This window comes from Terrapene carolina, unplaced genomic scaffold, assembly GCF_002925995.2.
Source record: "Terrapene carolina triunguis isolate 2854851 unplaced genomic scaffold, T_m_triunguis-2.0 Scaffold96, whole genome shotgun sequence".
NCBI lineage: Eukaryota > Metazoa > Chordata > Testudines > Emydidae > Terrapene > Terrapene triunguis.
In genome coordinates this window covers 54,813,848-54,835,990 of record NW_020664447.1, presented here as the reverse complement: position 1 = coordinate 54,835,990, position 22,143 = coordinate 54,813,848, and the positions used below count along the sequence as shown (strand labels likewise).

The window sequence follows — 22,143 nt, the reverse complement described above, 5'->3', positions numbered from 1 at the left end:
ATTTTGGGTCAATTTTGCAGATGTTCTACATGGATTAGGACTTATTCTACACTTACTTGCACCTTGTATTATCATTTATGGCTGAGTGTAGCAAGTGTAAACTAGGAGTAAACTCCTACCATTCTGATCTATTAGGATTTTATGCTCACTTTGCACAGGTGTAAATGACTACACAAGATGTGAGGCAATTGACAATTACGGCACCTGGCACTACCAGCATACACCATCCTCGTTTATGCCCAATATATCTCAAGCAAGGCAGCTTCCATATTCAAGTTAATTTACCCTCTTACAATTTGGTGCAACTTTGGGAAACGATCCAGGTATTCAAACTAGCATTTATTCCAATATGGATAGAAAAATAGAGCTTTGGAAGAAAATGGCTTTTTTATTAAGCTACTTTTCAATCTCATGAAATACCAGGAGAAATTTTAATGATCCAGAAAAATGTCCCACGTTTTCTAAAACTTCAAAAATGTTGTTTTCCAAGAATTTTCTCTAACATCCATAGACGGAAGCAAAAAGCCAAACAGTGTAGAAATCCCAATGTCTTGCTCATTTGTAAAGCCACCATCACTGGCAGAATGTGTGTAAAAAACTCAAGTATTACTTGTAAAAATAACAATACTCTTTTATATAACTAAAATCTAAGACAAAAAAAAGAATCTTCATGCCCACATCTAAAACCTGCTTTCAAATGCATCACTGAGAAAGTCCCATGCCGAAATTCGTAAGCTATAAAGTGGAAGATCCATCTCAATGCAAATTTTTCGTCACTAACATGGTACATTATCATTCTAAATTAAACTGGCATTGTTTTATTGCATACATTGTTTATTTCTATATAATAAATATTTTATCATGTATTTATACATTGTAACCAATATGTTTGACTCTTTTGCATTTTAGACCATATTTAGACTGTATGTTGCAGTTCTCGGGTTACCTTCTTGGTTTGTTATTGTTACCTGTTTTTCACTGACAGACATTGTTTGCATTGCCATCTGGAATGCATACTGTGGCCTTTAGAACACAGGCCTCAAGCCAGTGGAAACAAAGTACATCATTGGAAGTGATGGACAGTGTACACCTTAAAAGCACACTGAGTACTGTTCTTGACCCAAGTTGCCCTGGCACAGACCTACAAAGAAGCGTTCACATGAGTTCCTTAAGGAACTATATGCTATTCCTTCTTTGGCTGGAGGTTAAGTAACAGTGAATATCACTGATAATAAAGGAGGCTAGAATAATAACAGTAGTAATAATAATACATAGAAAGGGGGAGATATTCAGTATCAAAAACAAACATGACGGGGGGAAACAGTAATTTCCTGTTTATGGCTATTTGCTTAAAAAAATAATAAGTTTCTTTTCTTTATGTGATTTCGCTGCCTTTATGCAATATGTGCATTCATATCAACTCTCAAAATTATGTTTTTCCTTTTAATGGAGATGTAAATTTTTGCCTAAAAACAACAACAAATAGTATTTCCCTGCTTCGGATAATCCAAGAGTTGAATTTACTAATCTGTCAATCAAAAAGAAATGTGCAGAAGAGCAATTCCATCGTCCTTCCCTGCAAAGCCACAGGCATGGCAGAGAGGGTATAAATATCAGAGGCATGGTGACCAACAGCTAGCAGTTTCATTTACATTCAGATTTACAAATCAGTCTCAGGAAGCATGCGCAAAAATTACATAAGAATGGCCATAATGAGTCAGACCAATGGTCTATCTAGCCCTATATCCTGTCTTCTGACATTGGCCAGTGAGAGATGCTTCAGAGGGAATGAGCAGAACAGGACAATTTATCAAGTGATCCATCCCCCGGCATCCACTCCCGGCATCTGGCAGTCAGAGATTTAGGGACATCCAGAGCATGAGGGTGCATCCCGGACGATCTTGGCTAATAGACATTGATGGACCTACCCTCCATGAATTTATATAATTCTTTTTTGAACCCAGTTATACTTTTGGCCTTCATAGCATCCCCTGGCAACAAGTTCCACAGGTTGACTGTGTGTTGTGTGAAGTAGTACTTCCTTTTATTTGTTTTAAACCTACTGCCTATTAATTTCATTGGGTGACCCCGGTTCTTGTATTCACTTTTTCCACACCATTTATGATTTTATAGACCTCTATCAAATGCCCCCTTAGTCATCTCTTTTCCAAGCTGAAAAGTCCCAGTCTTTTTAATCTTTCCTCATATGGAAGCTATTCCATACCCTTAATAATTTGTGTTGCCCTTCTCCGTCCCTTTTTCATTTCTAATATATCTTACTTGAGATGAGGCAACCAGAACTGCATGCAGTAATCAAGTTGTGGGCATATCATGGATTTATATAGTGGCATTATGATATTTACTGTCTTATCTATCCCTTTCCTAATGGTTCTTAACATTCTGTTAGCTTTCTTGACTGCCACTGCACATTGAGCGATGTTTTCAGAGAACTATCCACAGTGACTCTAATAAGCAATATACAAATGTCAACCCAGATGGAGTCCTACCCCAGAATGAATTTTAATATATTCCCCACAATCATCTCTTTCAGGCAAAAATATGAGTACACAGTTGAGACTTACACCATGACCTGAAAGTAAACAAGCTTAGAATCTGCTGAAACAACAAAGAAAGAAAATTCCAGAGCTTCAGGACCTCCACATGTTCTGGCTCCTGTCCCCAGACACTGAAATCCATGAACATTTAGCAAAAGTGCCCCATCTAATCTGAACTTTCACAACTGCACATAATCCAAGTGGGCTCATGGTTTTGATTTGGTTTACAGTACTGTACCTCCATCAGATGAATCCACAAACTGTGAATTTTACAGCAGCTCAGTAGCACTTTTTTATGGATGATTACCTGATGCTATAGCAATTCAATGCCACAGTTATCACCAATGCTGTTGTATGGCCTGGATATAAGGCTGATACTATCCAGGTTTGCCTGACACACAACTATCAGTAGCAATCAAGAAGTAATGCAACAACTCTAAAAGCTGCTACTACCCCTAGAAGCAAGCAAGCAAGCCTCTTGCTATGATAATCATAACATGGTTTCTTAGTTATGAGATCTATGCATTGCCTGGGGCAAGCAGCAAGCCATTGTGCCTGACTAAGCCATGCTAGCTAGATTTTTCATTCCAAGCATCTTTGGAGTTTGGGGGAGGGGGCGAAATCTGAGAATGTCAAGCGAAAGTCTTTGTTTCCACCGTTTGGTTTTATAACTCAAACATCTTGAATTTAGTATGGGTTGCATTGTCATGCTTAATCAGGAAAATCACACCATCACGCAGGTTTCTAAGAAGGGCAAAGTGAAATATGTAAAGCAACTCAGAAGATTAGGTTTCTCACCCATAATTCAACTATACAACAAGAATGTCTCATACGACAGACATTTAATTATATTATGAAAAAGAGGATTGATTTTTAAATGCAATGCAGCTCTTTGGGCCTATTTATCCCAATAAGTATTTAGTACATTCTTCCTAAGGATCCTGGAACAACTAATGTTTCTTCAATTTTTCAGAGTGGAAGCCTCATTGTGGTAGACTTTGAAATCAACTGACACAAAGGACCAAAATCAATCTTGCTTTTTCCCCCGGACCTAAGTCAATAACCTAGATATTGAACGTTAAGTATTTTGTCTATTTCATCTCTCTCTTAAACAACAACCACCATTTCACTTCAGAGAACAAGTCTGCTAATCTTGAATGCCTCTGTTAGCATGATACCAGGACAAAAAAGGACAATGAGGCAGGTAAATCCCTTGGGACAATGAAAATACAACCCTACAAAGCAACAGTACTTCCCATTCCACTGTATAGTAATGGAACCTGAGAACCAATGATTATGTGTAAAAGGGTGAAACCTGATTATAGTTCTATGGCTCTATACATTCAATAAATTCCAGACAGAAAGCGTGTTATGTGTTCTTCTGTGGTTTTCATCATCATTTTTAAAAACATGATATCACAATGTTGTAATGAATCTAATAGCTCATTACTGAACACTGTGTTAACCCCAAATTCAACATCCAGTCAGCAGAGGACTGCATAACCTGCAGAGTACAGGAAAGGGAAGTATGTACAGCTTGATGTCTGAGGAGTTCAGGTTCCGGAGGAAGCTTGGGGACAAGGGAGAACAGGAGCAGCCTGGGAGCTATCTGTGGGAGAAGGTCAGATAGGCAGCCTGGGAGGTGAGCTGGAAAGTCTGAGAGCTGGCAGAGGACAGCAGGAGCCACAGCAGAAGGACACCGGGCTACTGACTGCAGGCCAAAGGAAAGAGTGAAGGGTTATGAGGTGTGAGAGAAAAAAAATGGATTGGCTCACCTTCTATTGGTGAGAGAGACAAGCTTTTTAGCTTACATATAGGTCGTCTTCAGCTCTTTTTCAGCTCTATGTAACTTCGAAAGCTTCTCTCTCTCACCAGCAGAAGGTGGGCCAATAAAAGATATTACCTCATCTACCCTAGCTCTCTAATATTCTGGGACCAACACAGCAACAACAACACTGCATGTAACAAGTTATAATGACAGTTACCTTTACACCCATGTACTAACTTGCCCTGAGGGGCTCTGTTAGAAACTTGCTTTGTTTGTTTACTGTAACACATTAAAGAAATTGTGACTTGAGTATCTGAATGTTTTATTCTTGGCAGCCTTGCTGAAGGAACTCTCAGTTACACAAAAGTGCAAGTGTTTCTGGGAACATGCCGAGGACTTCAGCCTGAAGCGCTAGCGCTCGGAATGCCTAAAGCACTTGCCTCTGAGCTTGTGGTATACCCAGCCTATTACCAAACACCTAGGGGACTAGTCTACCACCAAACCTATAACACTCTGTAGTGAGTGGGGCTCATTACACCATTTGCCTTGCTCTGAAGCTTGACGATCTCTGTATGTCTTTCCCTACTCTAGGAATTCCACATACAAGTCACTCATAATAAACACATAAAAAGGCATAATGGGTGAAATTCACCACAGTGAATGTGTGTCCACACCACTGAGGCTCTGTTGAGCCACTGACCAGAGGGTGCAGATTAGTTAATGTGAATATACAGGAGGGACTCCACACCAGAGCCGTCCCTTGGGTTTGGCAAATCGGGGCGACCACCCCAGGCCCTGCACTTTGATAAAATCATGAGGAGGCAGGTGGGGAGGTAAGGCAGGAGGCCAAGTGGGGTGAGGTATCGAACACAGGGGCGAGCGGCTGGCGGGCAGGGCGAGGAGGAGCCCCCCTACCAAAACCTCCCCCTCCCCCCCAGTGCCTGCTGCGGATTAGATGTTTCGTGGCATCAGGAGGTGCTGGGGGGGAGGGGAGAGGAGCAAGGGGGCACATGCTCGGGGGAGGGGGCAGAACTGGGTGGGGACAGGAAGAGGTGGGGGAGGAAGAGGCAGGGTGGAGGTAGAAAGAAGCAGGGCAGGGGTGGGGCCTTGGGACAAGGGGTGGAGTGGGGGCGGGGCCTGGGTGGAGCCAGGGGAGCACCCCCGGGCAGATTGGAAACTCAGTGCCTATGTCCCAGGCCCTGCACCCCGATAGTGACGGCCCTGCTCCACACCATCTCTAAAAACAAGCCAGCATGGAGAGAAATGTTGGGAGCCAGCTGGTGAAGGCTGTGTTTATGCAGATCGAGTGGCCTAAAAATTCCACAAAGATGTTGATGGGCAGCAGCTGCTATTCATCTGTGGTGGGGACTGTGCTGCAGTGCAATAGCCAGCCTATGGGCAGGAGGATGAATTTTAATCCACTCACCCACTGTCCAGAGCCTCACAAAGTCCATTTCATTGACATTTGTGCAGAAACAGGTGAATTTCACCCTTAATTCATTCAGCTAAAAAGAGGTTATAAACAAGGAACTAATGCCCTAATATATCAAATGGCAAGCACCTCTCTAATAAACACTGCATGATACAGCACTTCAGACTGCTCTGCACCACAATCTGCAACCTGAGAGATGGTGCAGACCTATTGTCATTTCCTGAAACACTGAGTTCACAAAGTTCAGTGAAACTATGATGGCAAAAGGTATCTAATCTAACCAATCTCTCGTAGTACAACAAACTGGGAAAGATGAAGTTTGAAAACATCATGTCTTCCCTCACTGTTGACCAGAGTTTTCCCTTTGGTTTACCTGTTTTCAGAAGTTATGGGGAAGTTCTATATATTAATGCAGCATTCTTTTTTGACAATGTGTGAATTTATCACTATTTCGTTACACTCATCACAGATACATGGTTCATCTTCCTATCCCAAAATTTCATTAAAAGATTCGTATTTGCTTTCTTCTTTAATTTTCAAAAGTTGTGTAATTGTACAATTTTAAGTTGGTGAATACAGTCTTCTCCCAGTTAAGATTTAAAATAGGACTTGTGCTTCCTGTATCCCAATTTGAAAAGATGCAGAATTTACTTAATTCTTCATTTTCTCGATCTGAGCAATCTCTCTCTTATAGGGAAAACCTAAATGACTCCGAATGAAGACCTGCTTTAAATTGAGGAAGTCTGTTGCTATTGTAAAAAGTAGTTAACTAAAAGAAACAGTCAGAATTTTCCTTATATCATATGTTTAGTGATATTTGTCAGGCTGTGTGTGGAACAAAATCTGTATCACTTTTAATCATGACAAAGCTGAAAAGAGTTACATAGCTAAACAAGAAGGTGTTAACTTAAACCCTAAATATGCAGGACTCAATTGTGCTCTCAATGAGGGTAAGCCATAAGAAGGGACATGAGAAAGTCAATGACTGAATAGAATGATCTTTAAGGGAAGAATACCTTCTGGATATCTCAACCCATTTAAAAGGGTGTAGCAAGCTCCTGCATAACACAGACAGTAGTATTTCAACAAGTGATTCTGGCATCAAGTCCATAACTTCTGGTTGAATAACAGCATATACTCCCAACTGTAACCAACCCACGGGGTTAGGGGTGGAGAGGTTAGGGTTATGTCCCTCCCCATAACTTGCTATAACCTTGTGAAGCCAAGTCTTTAAAGCAGGCATCACTAGTCTGTTCCAAGCCATTGTGTACAACAGCTCTGAAAGATGGATTATGCCTAGCCCCAGCATGCTATGCAGACAAGCTCTTTATCCCCTCTAGCGTACCTGATCAGACAGATAAATCAATGGTCTGGAAGAAAACAAAACCCCTGCTGGTACAATTTGCAGATGACACAAAAACTGATGAAGTGGTAAACAATGATATGGACAGGTCACTTCTACAGAGCAATCTAGATTTCATGGTAAACTGGGCTCACTTGAATAACATATTAATACATCTAAATTCAAGATCATACATCTAGGAACCAAGGACACAGGTTACACTTAGAGGATGGGGGATTTTATTTTGGAGTAGTGACTCGGGAAAGGACTTTGTGGTTATGGTGGGCCAGGACCATCTTTTTGTTTTGTACAGGACCAGCACAATGGCATCCCAGTCCACGATTGGGGTCTCAGTACTATAGCAATACTTATAATAAATAATAATACCATTGTATAAGGCATTGGTGAGATCATTACGGGAAATGTGTCCAGTTCTTGCATCCACACTTCAAAATGGATGCTGAGAAACTAAGAAGGGTTCAGAAAAGATCTACAAGAATGATCCGAGGCCTGGGAAACACGCTTTACAGCGAGAAGCTAAAGTAGCTCGAGAAGCTAAAGTAGCTCAATCTACGTAGCTTACCAAAGAGAAGGTTAAGAAGTAACTTGACCATGGTCTACAAGTACCTACATGGGGAAAAACTGTTGTGATAATAAAGGGCTCTTTTATCTAGCAGACAAAGGCATAACAACATCCAATGGATGGACGCTGAAGTTAAACAAATTCAGACTAGAAATAAGGGGCACATTTTTAACAGTGAGGGCAACTAACTATGTGAGCAACTTACCTAGTGATGTGTTGGATTGACCATCACTTGAACTCTTTAAATCAAGATTTTCTTTCTAAAATATATGCTGTTATTCAACCAGAAGTTATGGACTTGATGCCAGAATCACTTGTTGAAATTCTACTGTCTGTGTTATGCAGGTCAGACTAGATGATCATGATGGCCCTTCTGGCCTTAAAAATCTATGAATATGAACCTATGAAAGTATTTAGCATGTGAGGATGTTTTCAGGATCACCACCCAGGCCCACAAGTTACCTTACGAACCTACCAAAACAGACAACCACTGCTTGCTGTAGCAGACAAAACTACTGCTAACTCCAGATTTCAGATCCAGGGCACTGATTTATTTCAGCCGAGGTACAAAGTGCCACACCCCAGTGAACAGTTGAGATACATCTGGCCAATGATCTGGTTGAATATACACAGACAAGGCTGTTAACAAACAAAGATAAAGACTTAAGTCTCCATACTCTCTTTTATACCCAAGCTGACACCCTACATTCTATCAACACCGCTCTTTTCTGATTCAATTTATTACATAATAATTATTAACAATATCTATGACCAAATATAAGATTCCACATTACACACTCAGTTATACAAGTATATTGATTGATTAGCAATAACAAAACTATCAATGTTAATATCTGACAGCGATTTTGGGAACTTTCCTTGTTTATACTGATTATATTTTGCTGCATCATTGGGATGTTTCATTGTAAGGTCATCCTTGTCCTGTACCCAAACCAGGGACAATTCAAGTGTTAAACAACAGGATATCGAGTAAAACAAAAATGTTGCTTTGCACTCCTTCCCCAAAAAAGCTTTTTCAAAGGTGTGATGAACCAAACTAAACTAGGCCTACATTTACATTGATTATATAGCTGCTTATATATATTACTAAATAGTATATGATACATATATATATATATATATATATATATATATATATATATATATATATATAAATGATCCATTAAATACATGATAAAATACACTTAGGCCCTTACCATTTTACATGAGGTAAATTTACTTAATCATTGGGTACGTCTATAGTACCTGCTGGATCGGCGGCTAGTGTTCGATGTATCGGGGATCGATTTATCACGTCTCGTCTGGACGCAATAAATCGATCCCCGAATCGACGCCCGTACTCCACCTCGGCAGGAGGAGTACGCGGAGTCGACGGGGGAGCCGCGGCAGTCGACTTGCAGCCGTGAGGACTGCCAGGTAATTCGAACTAAGATACTTCGACTTCAGCTACACGAATAGCGAAGCTGAAGTTGCGGATCTTAGTTCGAACCCCCCCGCTAGTGTAGCCCAGGCAATTGTTTCACCAACTTATATTCGCTCATTCAGTAGAGCACTTCTCTAACCCTTGTATAATACAGTTTAACTTTGGGCACCAAAAAATAACAGCATATATACCTCTTTTAAATCGGTTGGTAGATATGCAGGTCTCTAACCTTCAATAGCATGCCTACAAAAGGTACAGGGTAGTTCTATTACTCTTAATTTGACCTTTACTTATGTGCTCAAGTTCCCACAGTTCTCATACATACTTTACTGCAGGTATTTTGCTACCTACTTCTATCAAAAAATATTAGGTGCTAGTTTCAATCATGTAATGAAAATTACACTTTAGTGAAGCCAATTAATTTGTTTTCTTGCTCAATTATGTTGTCCATAACTGATATTTTTGTTCTCTTTGGTACTAATATTTCTTGATTTTGTAAGAGTGGTAGTTATTGAAGGGGAGGGGCAAAGTGTAACTTTGCCAAGCACATAAGAGCAGCTCAGTCACAAACAAATGAATTGACCTTTCCATCTTAGAAAACAGGAACATGAACCTATAGGAAACATTTATGAAGCGGAAATGGAATGTGAGAACAATGTAGGCAGAATACCAGGAAACATTTCCTAACACAGAATCATCAGACTGTGATTAATACTTTTCTGAAAGGGTGTGGTCCATCTAAACCCGTTTCAGATAATTTCCACAGCAAAGGATAACTGCTAAATAGGCCAACTGACCAATGCCAAATTCATTTTAAGATTAACTCAAGGTAGCTATTACAGTGAGGTACTGTAGAGATTAAATAAACTTCAAAATTTCTTACTGAACCATAAGTCATATTGGATTCTGTATTGTAATACAGAACAATCTGCCCAAAGTCAGACAGATCTGTCCACACTTATTATTCAGAAAAATATACATTTTCTTATTCTCCATTATGCTAAGGTCCACTGATCTATTACAGTGGGATTTTAATAACAGCATGCATTCAGGGAGGGAGATAATTATAGTATAATTTATAAGCAGATACTGCCTCCATTCTCTGTTATCGAGTGATTGCACGCTGGAGCATCACTCTCCCAAATTCTGCATCAGCCAAGCATTGGATGTACAACTTGGATAACTGAATATGGGTAAACATATGACCCTCTGGTTGCCAATCATTCTGAAATGGTAGACTTGTAGGCTTACTTTCCCTATGGCACTGGGTAGTATAGCATGAAGAGGGCTATTTATTTGCATTGCGTCCAGCCTAATATTCTTCTAGGAGAGGAAAAATTAATGGAGAGGAGATATGCAGACTTTCTTCAAATTCATACGATGGGAGAGCATAAGGGACCAATCTCAGGTACCAGAGAGGGTCTCAAAATCTTAAGTGGAAGAGAGAGGCTGTCCTGAGAAGACATCTAATGTTCAAGAGACATGGTCCTCCCCTTGCGTGCTGTACGAGGGATGGCTGATGAAGTAGCTACTTGCTCTTCAGTATGGAGACCCTGATGCCCTTGCCAAGGCCTTCCTACAGGAATTCCAAAACATGGAATATTGAAGCTGATATTAGAGAAGCATTGTGGACTCTACACTATTACTTTAAATGCCAGCCTTGCTCTCATGTACCTCACATTGGAGAATATTTTTCTTGGGGCTACAAATGATACTTTCAGAATATCTCATCTTTTTTCAGGTGACTCTCAATTGCCAGGCAACTGCGTTTAACCTGTCTGGCTCCTGATGTAAAACTGGACCTTGAAACAAAAGATTCCTCCCAGCATTGGTGGAGCAAGGAAGGTCTCACTGTTGGGATTAATAGCTCAAATGGTACTCAGTGAAGTACCATTTGGGACTCCTAATGTTTTCTGCTTTTTGAGCTTCTAAATTGCCCTCCGTTGGAAATGGAAAGCAAGGAATACAGAGCTCGTGTCCAGTTCTGAGCCAGGGCATCGGTTACTTCGACCCTTGGCTCACTGACAGGGAAAATTGATGACTACCTTGAGAATGAAGAGAGACAAACAGGACCAACACTGGGGAGCCAAAGTCCTTGCCAGGAGTCTAACCTGCAGAAGCCTCCACTCAACTTGCCAAATTTTTCTCCTGCTGAGCCACTCTGCAGTGACATTTAACATTGCTTTCAATGTAGAGGTGGTGGACAGACTGCAGGATCTTTCTGCCCAGGACAACTGCATTTGCAGCTCCTTGTGGAAGGATGGAAGCCTGTTTCCACATATCAGATTACATAAATTAATAGCAAATCTGTTCTAAAATGTCCCAAAGGGAAACTGTGCCTTATTGGATCACTTTGAGCTGCAGACATCCATGCTGTGCATCCTCTCTGAGGACCAAGCCCCCGGGACTGTTCTTATCCCTGAGTGGGCGATGCAACCTTCTAGGCTGCCATGAGCCATAATGGCTACTTTCAGAAGCTCACACAGTGGAAAAATTCTGTCTTTCATTCCTCAGCCATCTGATGTCAGGTGAGACACAAGACTGTATTGAAGATGTGAAAGGAAGATCTACAGGCCTCATGTGAGCCTAGGCCAATGGAAAAAATTATATGTGGCACCATCATTTAGAAATGAAATGAGAGGAAAGGATGGCCAAAAAAATCTGTGCTGTAAATGCTGTCATCCCCCAAGATAAAGTATATGCTCCTCCTGTGAGACCCTATAAATGAGGATATGGAGAAGGTATCCTCCTGATCTACAGGGAATAAGAAAATCCCCTATATTGATTGAATGGATATGGCCTTCTCCATCTTGGACTTGATCTCTACTGAAAACATGCTGAGGTATTCTAAGTCAAGCACCGCTTTGTTTCCACCAGATTTCTTTGTGACCAGGAAGAGGATGAAGCAGAGGGCCTAGATCTATTATCTCACTCTACAAAAGGTTGCAGTTATCCCAATGCCTGTCCCAGTGCTTCCCTGGTTTGGATGATGATGGAAATTAAATGAATCTATACTTCAGGAACTGGAGTAAGTCTACTGAATAACCCCTTTGAATGACCTCCAAAAACTACTTGTCTGAACAGGAGAGCAACTAGCGATCTGCATACTGGAGAAGATGGCTGCCCATTTGGAGTGCCAGTCCAGATTAGGCTGGAGCACTGCAGACTACTTTAAGTTTACACTAGAGAGTTGTCTCTATCCCCACCTCCCCCTGGAGGGTTCTTTTTCCAGTTGAATATCCTGACTGAAAACCCAGAGAGGGTGTTTGGCCCTGACATAAGGTTTCTATTTTCTCCTATATTCTCTGGCAAGTACCACAGACTTCCTAAATTTACCTGGTAATTCTGCTATTCCCTTGCCCATGAGCTCCCCCAGTAGTTCTCTGGAAACATCCACTCAATGTGCAGCGGCAATCAGAAAAGTGAACAGAATGTTGGGAATAATTAAGAAAGGGATAGATAATAAGACAGAAAATATATTGCCTCTATATAAATCCATGGTATACCCACATCTTGAATACTGCATGCAGATGTGGCTGCCCCATCTCAAAAAAGATATATTGGGATTGGAAAAGGTACAGAAAAGGACAACAAAAATGATTAGGGTATGGAATAGCTTCCATATAAGGAGAGATTAATAATACTGGGACTTTTCAGCTTGAAAAAGAGACGATTAAGGGGGATATGATAGAGGTCTATAAAATCATGACGAGTGTGCAGAAAGTAAATAAGGAAGTGTTATTTACTCCTTCTCATAACACAAGAACTAGAGGTCACCAAGTGAAATTGATAGGCAGCAAGTTTAAAACAAACAAAAGCAAATATTTTTTCACATAACATACAGTCAATTTGTGGAAATCTTTGCCAGAGGATGTTGTGAAGGACAAGACTATAACAGGGTTCAAAAAAGAACTAGATAAGTTCATGGAGGATAGGTCCATTAATGGTTATTAGCCTGGATGGGCAGAGATGGTGTCCCCAGCCTCTGTTTGCCAGAAGCTAGGAACGGGCAAGGGGATAGATCACTTGATAATTGCCTGTTCTGTTCATTCCCTCAGAAGCACCTGGCATTGGTCACTGTTGGAAGACAGGATACTGGGCTAGACAGATAATTGGTCTGACCCAGTATGGCCGTTCTTATGTTCTTTCCCTGTCCTTTGGAGGCATTCTAATAGTGCTTCCCCTTAGAGGGGAGGGAACTATTACTAGCTCCATTACTCCTTTTGTTTCCCATTTTGGACTGGAGTGAGGATGACAGTGTATTAGTAAGGAATTGTATTACAACCTGCAAGTTGTATTAGTAAGGAAGGCCCCACTAAGGAGTGATCCCATGAATCCATTCTTTGCAGGATCAAAGATCCAAGGGGATGAAGACATATGAGCTCTTCTAATGGATAACCTAGGGGGCTCTGCTGCAGAGGAAACCCAATAAAGGAGGAATCTGGGGGTCCAAAGAGCTGAGGAAGATTCTGGAGGCATATGTAATTATCCACAGAGGAAGACTCTGGAGGAGTATGTAACTATCCACAGAGACTGTCTGAAGGGATTTGGGTCTCCATCTGCCTCCTCTGAGCCACTTTCGTTTGCATTCATTTGTGAGAAGGTACGGTAGGGAGGAAATGTGCTCTGTGATCATCAGGGAAATGACAGTGAGAGCAGACCCAAGCAGCCTAGATATGCTGGATATGCTCTGGCTCTTGTGAGGTAGGTTAGGCACTTTTACTCCCCACCTAGAGAGTTAGGAGGAGCTTGTCAAAGGTTGCTATCTGCACTGCAGTCTGTGACACGAAGAGGAGCAGAGATGAACCCTAAACTGGAGGGATTTCCTGTGAAGGACCAGTGAGAAGGAAAAGCTCCTCCATCTGTATACTCTGAGGTGAGTGTCGAGGAATCAGACCCATAGCCGGGTCTTCTTTCTAGGTTTATTCACTATGCTCCACTCTGAGAGGATAAGCAGAGGTACCAAACATAGATTTATCTGCCATGTTGTGCTCCATGAAGATGAGCAGTGATATAAGATGCTGCTGTTCTGCCATACAGCACTCTGTGAAGATGAGCAGGGCTACCAGACAGTGAGCTTCTTTGGGAATCTGATGTTGCCCAAGGGCTTTTGTATCCAGGGGAGAGGAGCAAAGGATACTCCGACCCATGCTGACTGCCTCCAAAAGTCCTATATCCCTGTCTTCTTCCTATCTTTGACTGTCATGCAGCACTCCATGAATGTGAGCCAGGGCACAAGCCCCCAGAGTTTTAGGCAAATAGAAAAGAGGGCTTCTCACATGACAAAGAGGGATGATTCCGGAAGTGAACTGCGGTTTCCTTTGGGTTTAATTGTCATTTCCTACTCCTCAACAGGAAGGATCTGGAACTAACTAACCAGCTGTGGAGATAGAACAAAAACTGGCTGAGTCTTTAGGAACTGGGCCAAGCCCACCCCCTTTCCTGCCAGTGACTGACAGGTCTGGTTATACCTCGAAAGCTGTAGACAGGCCATCTGTAACAAGACTGTGGATCTTAGTATGACAGAAATTTAAATTATGTCCTTGGCTCCTACAATACATTCTTTGAGCGACCTTTCCTAGGATCCAACAACATCAAGTCCAACCATGATCCTAGAATACTTGTGGATGCAGGAACAGATGCCATTACATTGGCCTACAGTCAGTAAGGCTCTTTAAAAAAATTGTTTTTAGTTACCTGGTCATATCAGAATTGGGCAGCTATTTGTGCCCACACCCATAAAAGGATAGCCTCCCTCACCCCAAACCTCTTACCAGTCTGCTTTGCAGCATGGGAAGGCATTATCCTCCTGCCATCACCATTTTTTGATGGGAAAATTAAAAATTAATCTGACACTCTTTTCTTCCTAGCTGACCTCCAAAAGAGATCCCTCAGAAAGAGCTTGTTAAGCTAAGAGCATGGTTTCCTGTTTTCCAACCTAAACTTTCCTTCACTTAGTTTCCCCGTATTACAGCAGACACACTTCAGAACCTGAACTAAAGAATGTTACCACAGCATTTCCTCAACTAATTATGTGGAACACTGCAAATACCGCAGTTTATAGATTCCAAGGCCAGAAGGGACCATTGTGAATACCTAGTCTGACCTCCTGTATAATAAAGGCCATAAAATTCACCCCCAAAATGCCTTTTGAACTAGAGCATATCTTTTAAAAAACATCCAAACTTGATTTAAAACATTTCCATTGAAAGAGAATCCACAACCCTTGGTAAATTGTTCAAATGGTTAATCATTTGATGATTACCCATTTTGTTCATTCCCTCTGAAGTACCTGGCACAGGCCACTGTCAGAAGACAGGATACTGGGCTAGATGGGCCTTTGGTCTGACCCAGTATGGCCGTTCTTATGTTCTAATTACCCTGTTAAAAATGTACACCTTATTTCCAGTCTGAATTTGTCTAGCTTCAACTTCCAGCCACTGGATCATGTTATACCTTTCTCTGCTAGATTGAAGACCCCATTATCAAATATTTGTTCCCTACATATTTAGTTGCAGAGGCAAAATTGTAAAGTTCTGAATAACTACTACATGTTTAGTTCTTTCAAACCTCCATTGAATATGAAAACAAACTCCATGATCACTTTCTAATTTTATGTTAGTGTGCCTGCAAAATATGAACTTTTGGCAGACAGCAGGGAAATACGGGCATTTTGCAGTCACTTTTAAGATTAGGTATTCCCCTTAATCCCTGGAGGAACTTACAATAACATTAATTGGAGTAATATGCACAGGAGTCATAGGCAGCATACAACAGTCACTATTCTAAATATTTAAAGTTTTGCCTACGTAAATAGTGTTACTGTGGTATTTAACATCTTTCTTAATACTATTAATTGCAGTACACCTTTACCTCGATATAACGCTGTCCTCGGGAGCCAAAAAATCTTACCGCGTTATAGGTGAAACCGCGTTATATCAAACTTGCTTTGATTCACCGGAGTGCACAGCCCCGACCCCCCGGAGCACTGCTTTACCCCGTTATATCCGAATTCGTGTTATATCAGGGTAGAGGTGTACTTGTAAAGACTTTAATAATGATCACTGTATGGTGCAACTCCTCTCAGAAATTTGTGCTGCAACATCCTTTTTGCAAAATCATTTTGCACATATCACCACACAGCTTTAAATACGTCACAAATTGTTACTTTTGTCAAAGTTAGGCTAGGTCTACACTACAGCGGGGGTCCGACCTAAGATACGCAACTTCAGCTACGTGAATACCGTAGCTGAAGTTGCGTATTTTAGGTCGGCTTACCTGGCGGTGAGGACGGGGGAAAGCCGACCGCTGCCGCGCTGCCGCCGACTCCGCTGCCGCCTCTTGCCGAGGTGGATTTCCGGAGTCGACGGCAGAGCGATCAGGGATCGATTTTACCGCGTCTTCACTAGACGCGGTAAGTCGATCCCCGATAGACCGATTGCTACCCGCCGGATCGGCGGGTAGTGAAGACATACCCTTAGGCACAAGACACCAGTAAAAGAAAAGCGTGGGTAAAAAGGACAGTCAGTAGTTCACACACACTAGTACTGGATTTAGGTCAGAAAAGGTTATTCTGAATATTCACTATACACAGATCTCTTACACAAGTAATCCCTTGAACCATAGACACTCAGTGTTATGCACTGGGACTTTAGTAAATGTAATCACATGCATTGTCCAATAGGGCTACAACCCTTTTCAATGAACTCTCACAATAAATCTTGGACTACTTAAGGCTCTAGGTATTGTGTATCTTTATGGAAAATTATTTCTCTTAGGTTCATGGTACGTAGGGTTGCCAGGAGTCCGGCTTTCGACCAGAACGCCTAGGCGAAAATGGATCCTGGCAGCTCTGGTCAGCATCACTGTTAGAAGTCCAGTCAGCAGCGTAGCGGGGCTAAAGCAGGCTCCTTGCCTGTCCTTGCTCCGTGCAGCTCCCCAAATTGACCAGCATGTCCCTGTGGCCCCTAGGGGTAGGGGCAAGCTCCACGCGCTGTCCCCGCAGCTCCCATTGGCTGGGAACAGCACAGAGCTGCCTGGCCGTGCCTCCGCCTGAGGGCCAAACATGCCAGCCGCTTCTGGCTGCAGTGTGGAGCCAGAGCAGGCAGGGAGCCTGCCTTAGCCCAGCTGTGCCACTGACCATGAGCTGCCTCAGGTAAGTGCTGCCCGGATGGAGCCCATACCCCCTCCTGCACCCAAACCCTCTGCCGCAGGTCGGAACTCCCTCCTGCACCCTAACTCCCTCCCAGAGCCCGCACCTCAACCCCCTGCCCCAGCTCCCTCCCAGAGCCTGCACCTCACATCCCAACCCCCTACCCCAGCCCTGAGCCCCCTCCCGCATCCCAACCCCGCACCTCCTCCCGCACCCGAACCCCCTTCCCCAGCCCTGAGCCCCCTCCTGACCCCCTAACCCCTCATCCCTGGCCCCACCAGAGCCCATACCCCTTCCTGCACCCCAACCCTTGCCCCAGCCCTGAGGCCTCCTCCTGCAACTTAAACCTCTCATCTCTGGCCCCACTCCAGAGCCTGCACCCCCAGCCAGAGCCCTCACCCCCTCCTGCACCCCAACCCCCTGCCCCAGTCCAGTGAAAGTGAGAGCGAGCGACAGAGAGGGGGATGGAGTGAGTGGGGGGCGGGGCCTCGGAGAAGGGGCAGAGGCAGGGCAGGGGAGTTTGGTTTTGTGAGATTAGAAAGTTGGCAACCCTAACAGTACAGGGTAAACCTCAGAGCACAGGACCTCATTATATATTTTTTTTCACATTTAGGGGATGGAAAAATTCTATTTACATTAGTAAGTCTCCAAACGCCACTCTGGTTCCTGTCCTGTCCTATTCTGCATTGGCACTTAGTAGTCTTGTAGTTTTAAGCAACACTGCTTGGTGACAAGCCTGCATTACCTACAATAGTAAGTACTGCTGTCATCAGAAGTAAATCAGAGTGACTACTGTGTAGCTATTCTGGTTAAACAGCATGTAGAGAGTGGTGGCCTTGACTCCTAACATATCCAGTGTCCTTCCCAAAATCCTTTTTTTCCTGAATGCTAAAATGGTGACGGCTGCATAAGCAGCCCTGTGCTACCCAATATAGGTTCTGAAGTAGTCATTGCTCCACCAGTGAGTGGACTCTTGCTCACTGAAAGTTCTGCACAAGGGCCTAACTCTTTGTGATATGAAAGGTGCACAGAATCAGGGCTATAGAAAGTAATCACTATAGAGTGTAACTGAAATTTAGCAAAAAAAGTAAACCAGCAAGTATGACAATAGAAAGATTTATAAATGTTTATGGCAGAACATTTTAATAGCGCTCTATAAATAACCAAATTCTACCTCTCATAAAATGTATGCCTGCATAGTACCAAAAGTTCAAATTCGGCTTGTAGCATTCATATCTAAACTTTTTTGTCATTTTTACTGGAAGGTTTTCCATGGTTGTAGTTAAATTTTTATGTCAATGGAAACACATTACCATAGGATCTGAAGAAAGAATTTCCAATAACATCAACAATGAAAAAGATATAAATTACAGCACACCGCAATTAAATATGCGGTATATGCGCTATCCTCAACAGTATCACAACTCCAAAGAACCATAGAAAAAATTCTATCAACATTAGAGGAAAGTCAAAACCTGCTAAATAACTTCTATAGAGAGAAATATATTACATGCTTCCCCAGAAACCTATGCTTATTATGTGACATTAATAGCACGATAGTGTTTATAACAATTCAGATAAGCAACATCAGCTATATTAAATTAAATAATTATAATTAGGCTTAGCAGAATTCAAATTATATTTTTGATAATTTTGATGGATAACATCAATTTTATTTTTAAACATTTTGGGGATTTTATTGATCTAAATTTTCACAATTGCACAAAATTATGGGTTTTAAACATTATTTCTATTTTTATCTATTTAAATTTTCACAGTTGTGGGAAATTATTCCGGGGTCAAACAATAATTATTTAATAATAGCAGTCATTGAGATTTAAAAATTAAAGATTTATAACACTTAACACACAAATTATCAACAATGCATGTCAAAATACAAATATCCTTAAATCATACTCTAATAATTTCTCAAACAGCAGTTTTCTTACCTTCCTAATCTGTAAATTTCTATTATCAAGGGAAATATTTTTTGATAGTTTGTGTGTAAATGGCTGCATCAATGCTATTGACATTAACTGATAAAAATCTAATCCTTTCAAGACTAATTATAATATTGACTGTTGCATCGAACTTAAAATTTTGAGACTATTTTGCTAAAATTTGCCTGTAATTAATACAGACCAAGACACTTTTCTTGCTGTCATGTTGCTATCTACTGCAACTTCGCTGACTGCAAATGATATCTATTATTAAAAACTACGCCTATCAGAGTATTCGTAAGCCAATGAACGAAGCCATCATTGTGCTTGCAACCCCCACCAAAGCTGGCCAAACTACTATCCACTACCTTGTGCCAAGAGTTGTATCTCCACAGCCACAGTTTCCAGAGTCATGAAGTCAGTTTTACAAACTGACATGAACCGCTGATGGCAAATCTAATATTATGCTTAAAGAAATCATTAAGCATTTATAGTTAGTTACTGAACTGGTGTATAACAAATAAAACTACTGCTCAAAGATAAGTACAGTACATCCATCTAAAGTCACCTTTCCAAACAGAATGCTTATGCTCCTTCAAATTCTTCCAAGAGACAGACTACACTACACAGCAGGAGTAGTCAACAGGCAGACCACGGGCCAAATCCAGACCGTCAGACGCTTTTAAATGAACCCCAACATCTTTTTATTTAGTTATTATCATTATTGATTTTTATTATAATAATAATAATGGACCTTGACAAAAAATAATTGATTACCCCTCGTATATAGTGTCATATCTGGATGGATGGCTTATAACATTATCACAGATTAAAAAACTATCTACAGAATGATCAATAAATCAACGTAAACCATGAATAAAAAGGAAATAATTTAACTCTAAAAACAGAAAAATGGAAGATGACCAGATGACTCAACAGTAAGTCAGACTACCATCGTGGCTCAACAAGTGAATTAACACTTTGGAAATCTTTGGCTCAATCTTGATTTCTCTTTATGTTCTAATATCGCAAACTTTAATTCTTCTTTACATTCTTCTCTTACAAACCTTAATTCTATTCTTCATCCACTCTATAGCTACAACTTTCACTACTGTGGTGGTTTCTCCAGTTACTAAATTAATTCATCAAATTGACAACAAGCTATAGAATAATTGGAGAGAAATATGAACTGAAGAAACACAACAAATATTGCTTTTTTGCCAAAGAAACCTCTAGCTACAATGTAAACACTATTTTTCTAGAAATTAATTTCTATTGCGCCAATTGTAGTATTTTCTTTATCTCCTTGTAGATAACTGATTTAATATGCCACAAAACAGGAATATAGTTAGAATATAAAAATTAAACATTAAGGAAATTTGATAAAAATAATCAGAAAAGTGGTAATGCAAAATATTAACACAAAATCATCTATAATATAGTTATAAAATGTCATCTCTCTCAATTCTTACTGGAAATGGATTATTGAATCTAATCATGAAAGATTATAAATCTTACTATATTCAAAAAGAAACTCTGTGGACTGTAAAAGTAATAAAAGTCAAATCATGTTACATTTGTTTGCCCATATTAATAGACACCTACAGTACTTTCATCAGAAGGACTAGTAACATTTGGTAGTTAGTCACAAATGCAGGTACCATTAAGCAATGGACAAAGGCAATCGACAAAGCAAGAGGACAACTCCAATTTAACAGTCCTGTAAGGTACATACTAATTAGCTGCAAAGCTATGAAATCCTAGCTAGCATGTTAAATCTGCTACATGACAGTATAATTTGACTTCTTAAAGGATTATGCAAATTACAACTCATCATTCCATTACACGACTGAAAAAAGTGACAGCTAATTTATACATAACACACCTTTCAAATCCCTAAGATGTGAAACACCTGTGCAATATACTTTGCCTAGATTTTGTACTGTATAAGTGCTTGTTTATTGTAATATACAGAAGAGATTTAATAAAGTCATAGGATTTTTTAATCTGCTTTTTAACTTTTAGAGCACAATTCCAAAGAATTAAACAACAATGTTCTGTCCCTGTTTTAGTGGTTTTTCATTTAAATAGAAGTATAAGGTTTCAATACATGTTTAATTTCTGATAGAGGGAGAGCACGAGCACTAATGCACGAGCCAGAGGTAAGACTCACACAGATTTCAACATACTTCTGGTAGGTAGATTCACAGTAGATTCCGTCATATCTGTAGATTTTCCTACATTCTGATTGGTTGGGCAGAGGATGCTGGACAGTTATTCTGTAGAGGTATCAAAAACAGATATACATGACTAGAGATTCTCTACAGTCAACTGTAATGCAGGACAATAAGTATGTTGAATTTTAACATCTGTCTGATCTCTTTACATAATTGCATTGTGCACACACATCCAGCAGTTTCTACTTCTTTTGAAATTTGCAATGAGAGCAAATGAAACGTCAATTCTCCACGAGAGCAATGTTTCCTTTCTCAAAGCAATGAATGTGGAAAAGGTAAAGAATTTCATAGATACAAAACTGAATGCATTCTTTACACATTTTGGGTAAATAAAATACTGCTTATCTCATTGACATACTTTGCTGGCTGCTGCAAGCTTTATTCAGGCAAACTCCCACTGATACAAATGAGAGTTCTGCCTGAATAAGGACTAAAAAACCCAGCCAATTAAAACCCTGAGCCTACTCCCACTGAAGTCAACAGCAAATCTACCATTGACTTCAGTAACAAAGGATCAAGGATACAGCAGTATTTTAGGGTCTGATCTTAAAGGTGCTGACCACCTTTTAAATAGTGCTCTATGTCCTCAACTTCCATTGACATCAAGGGATGGTGAAAGCACTCGGCAGCAATCACAAACTGCTCAGCACCTTGTGAAATCAGGCCCTTAAATTCTCAGAAAGATTTGCC

General features: G+C 40.8%; 1 protein-coding gene across 2 annotated transcripts in view; it reads right to left on the bottom strand.

Moving 5' to 3' along the window:
• Positions 1 to 22,143, bottom strand: part of NPAS3 (neuronal PAS domain protein 3) — an 804,768-nt gene that overhangs the window by 689,255 nt on the left and 93,370 nt on the right. Inside the window, exon 2 of one of the 2 annotated variants that reach the window (XM_024196025.3) lies at positions 21,406 to 21,495. The exons of the other annotated variant lie outside the window; for it this stretch is intronic. Within the exon in view, the coding sequence (XP_024051793.1) occupies positions 21,406 to 21,495 (90 nt within the window). The remainder of the gene's footprint in view (positions 1 to 21,405; positions 21,496 to 22,143) is intronic. 2 annotated transcript variants of the gene reach the window in all.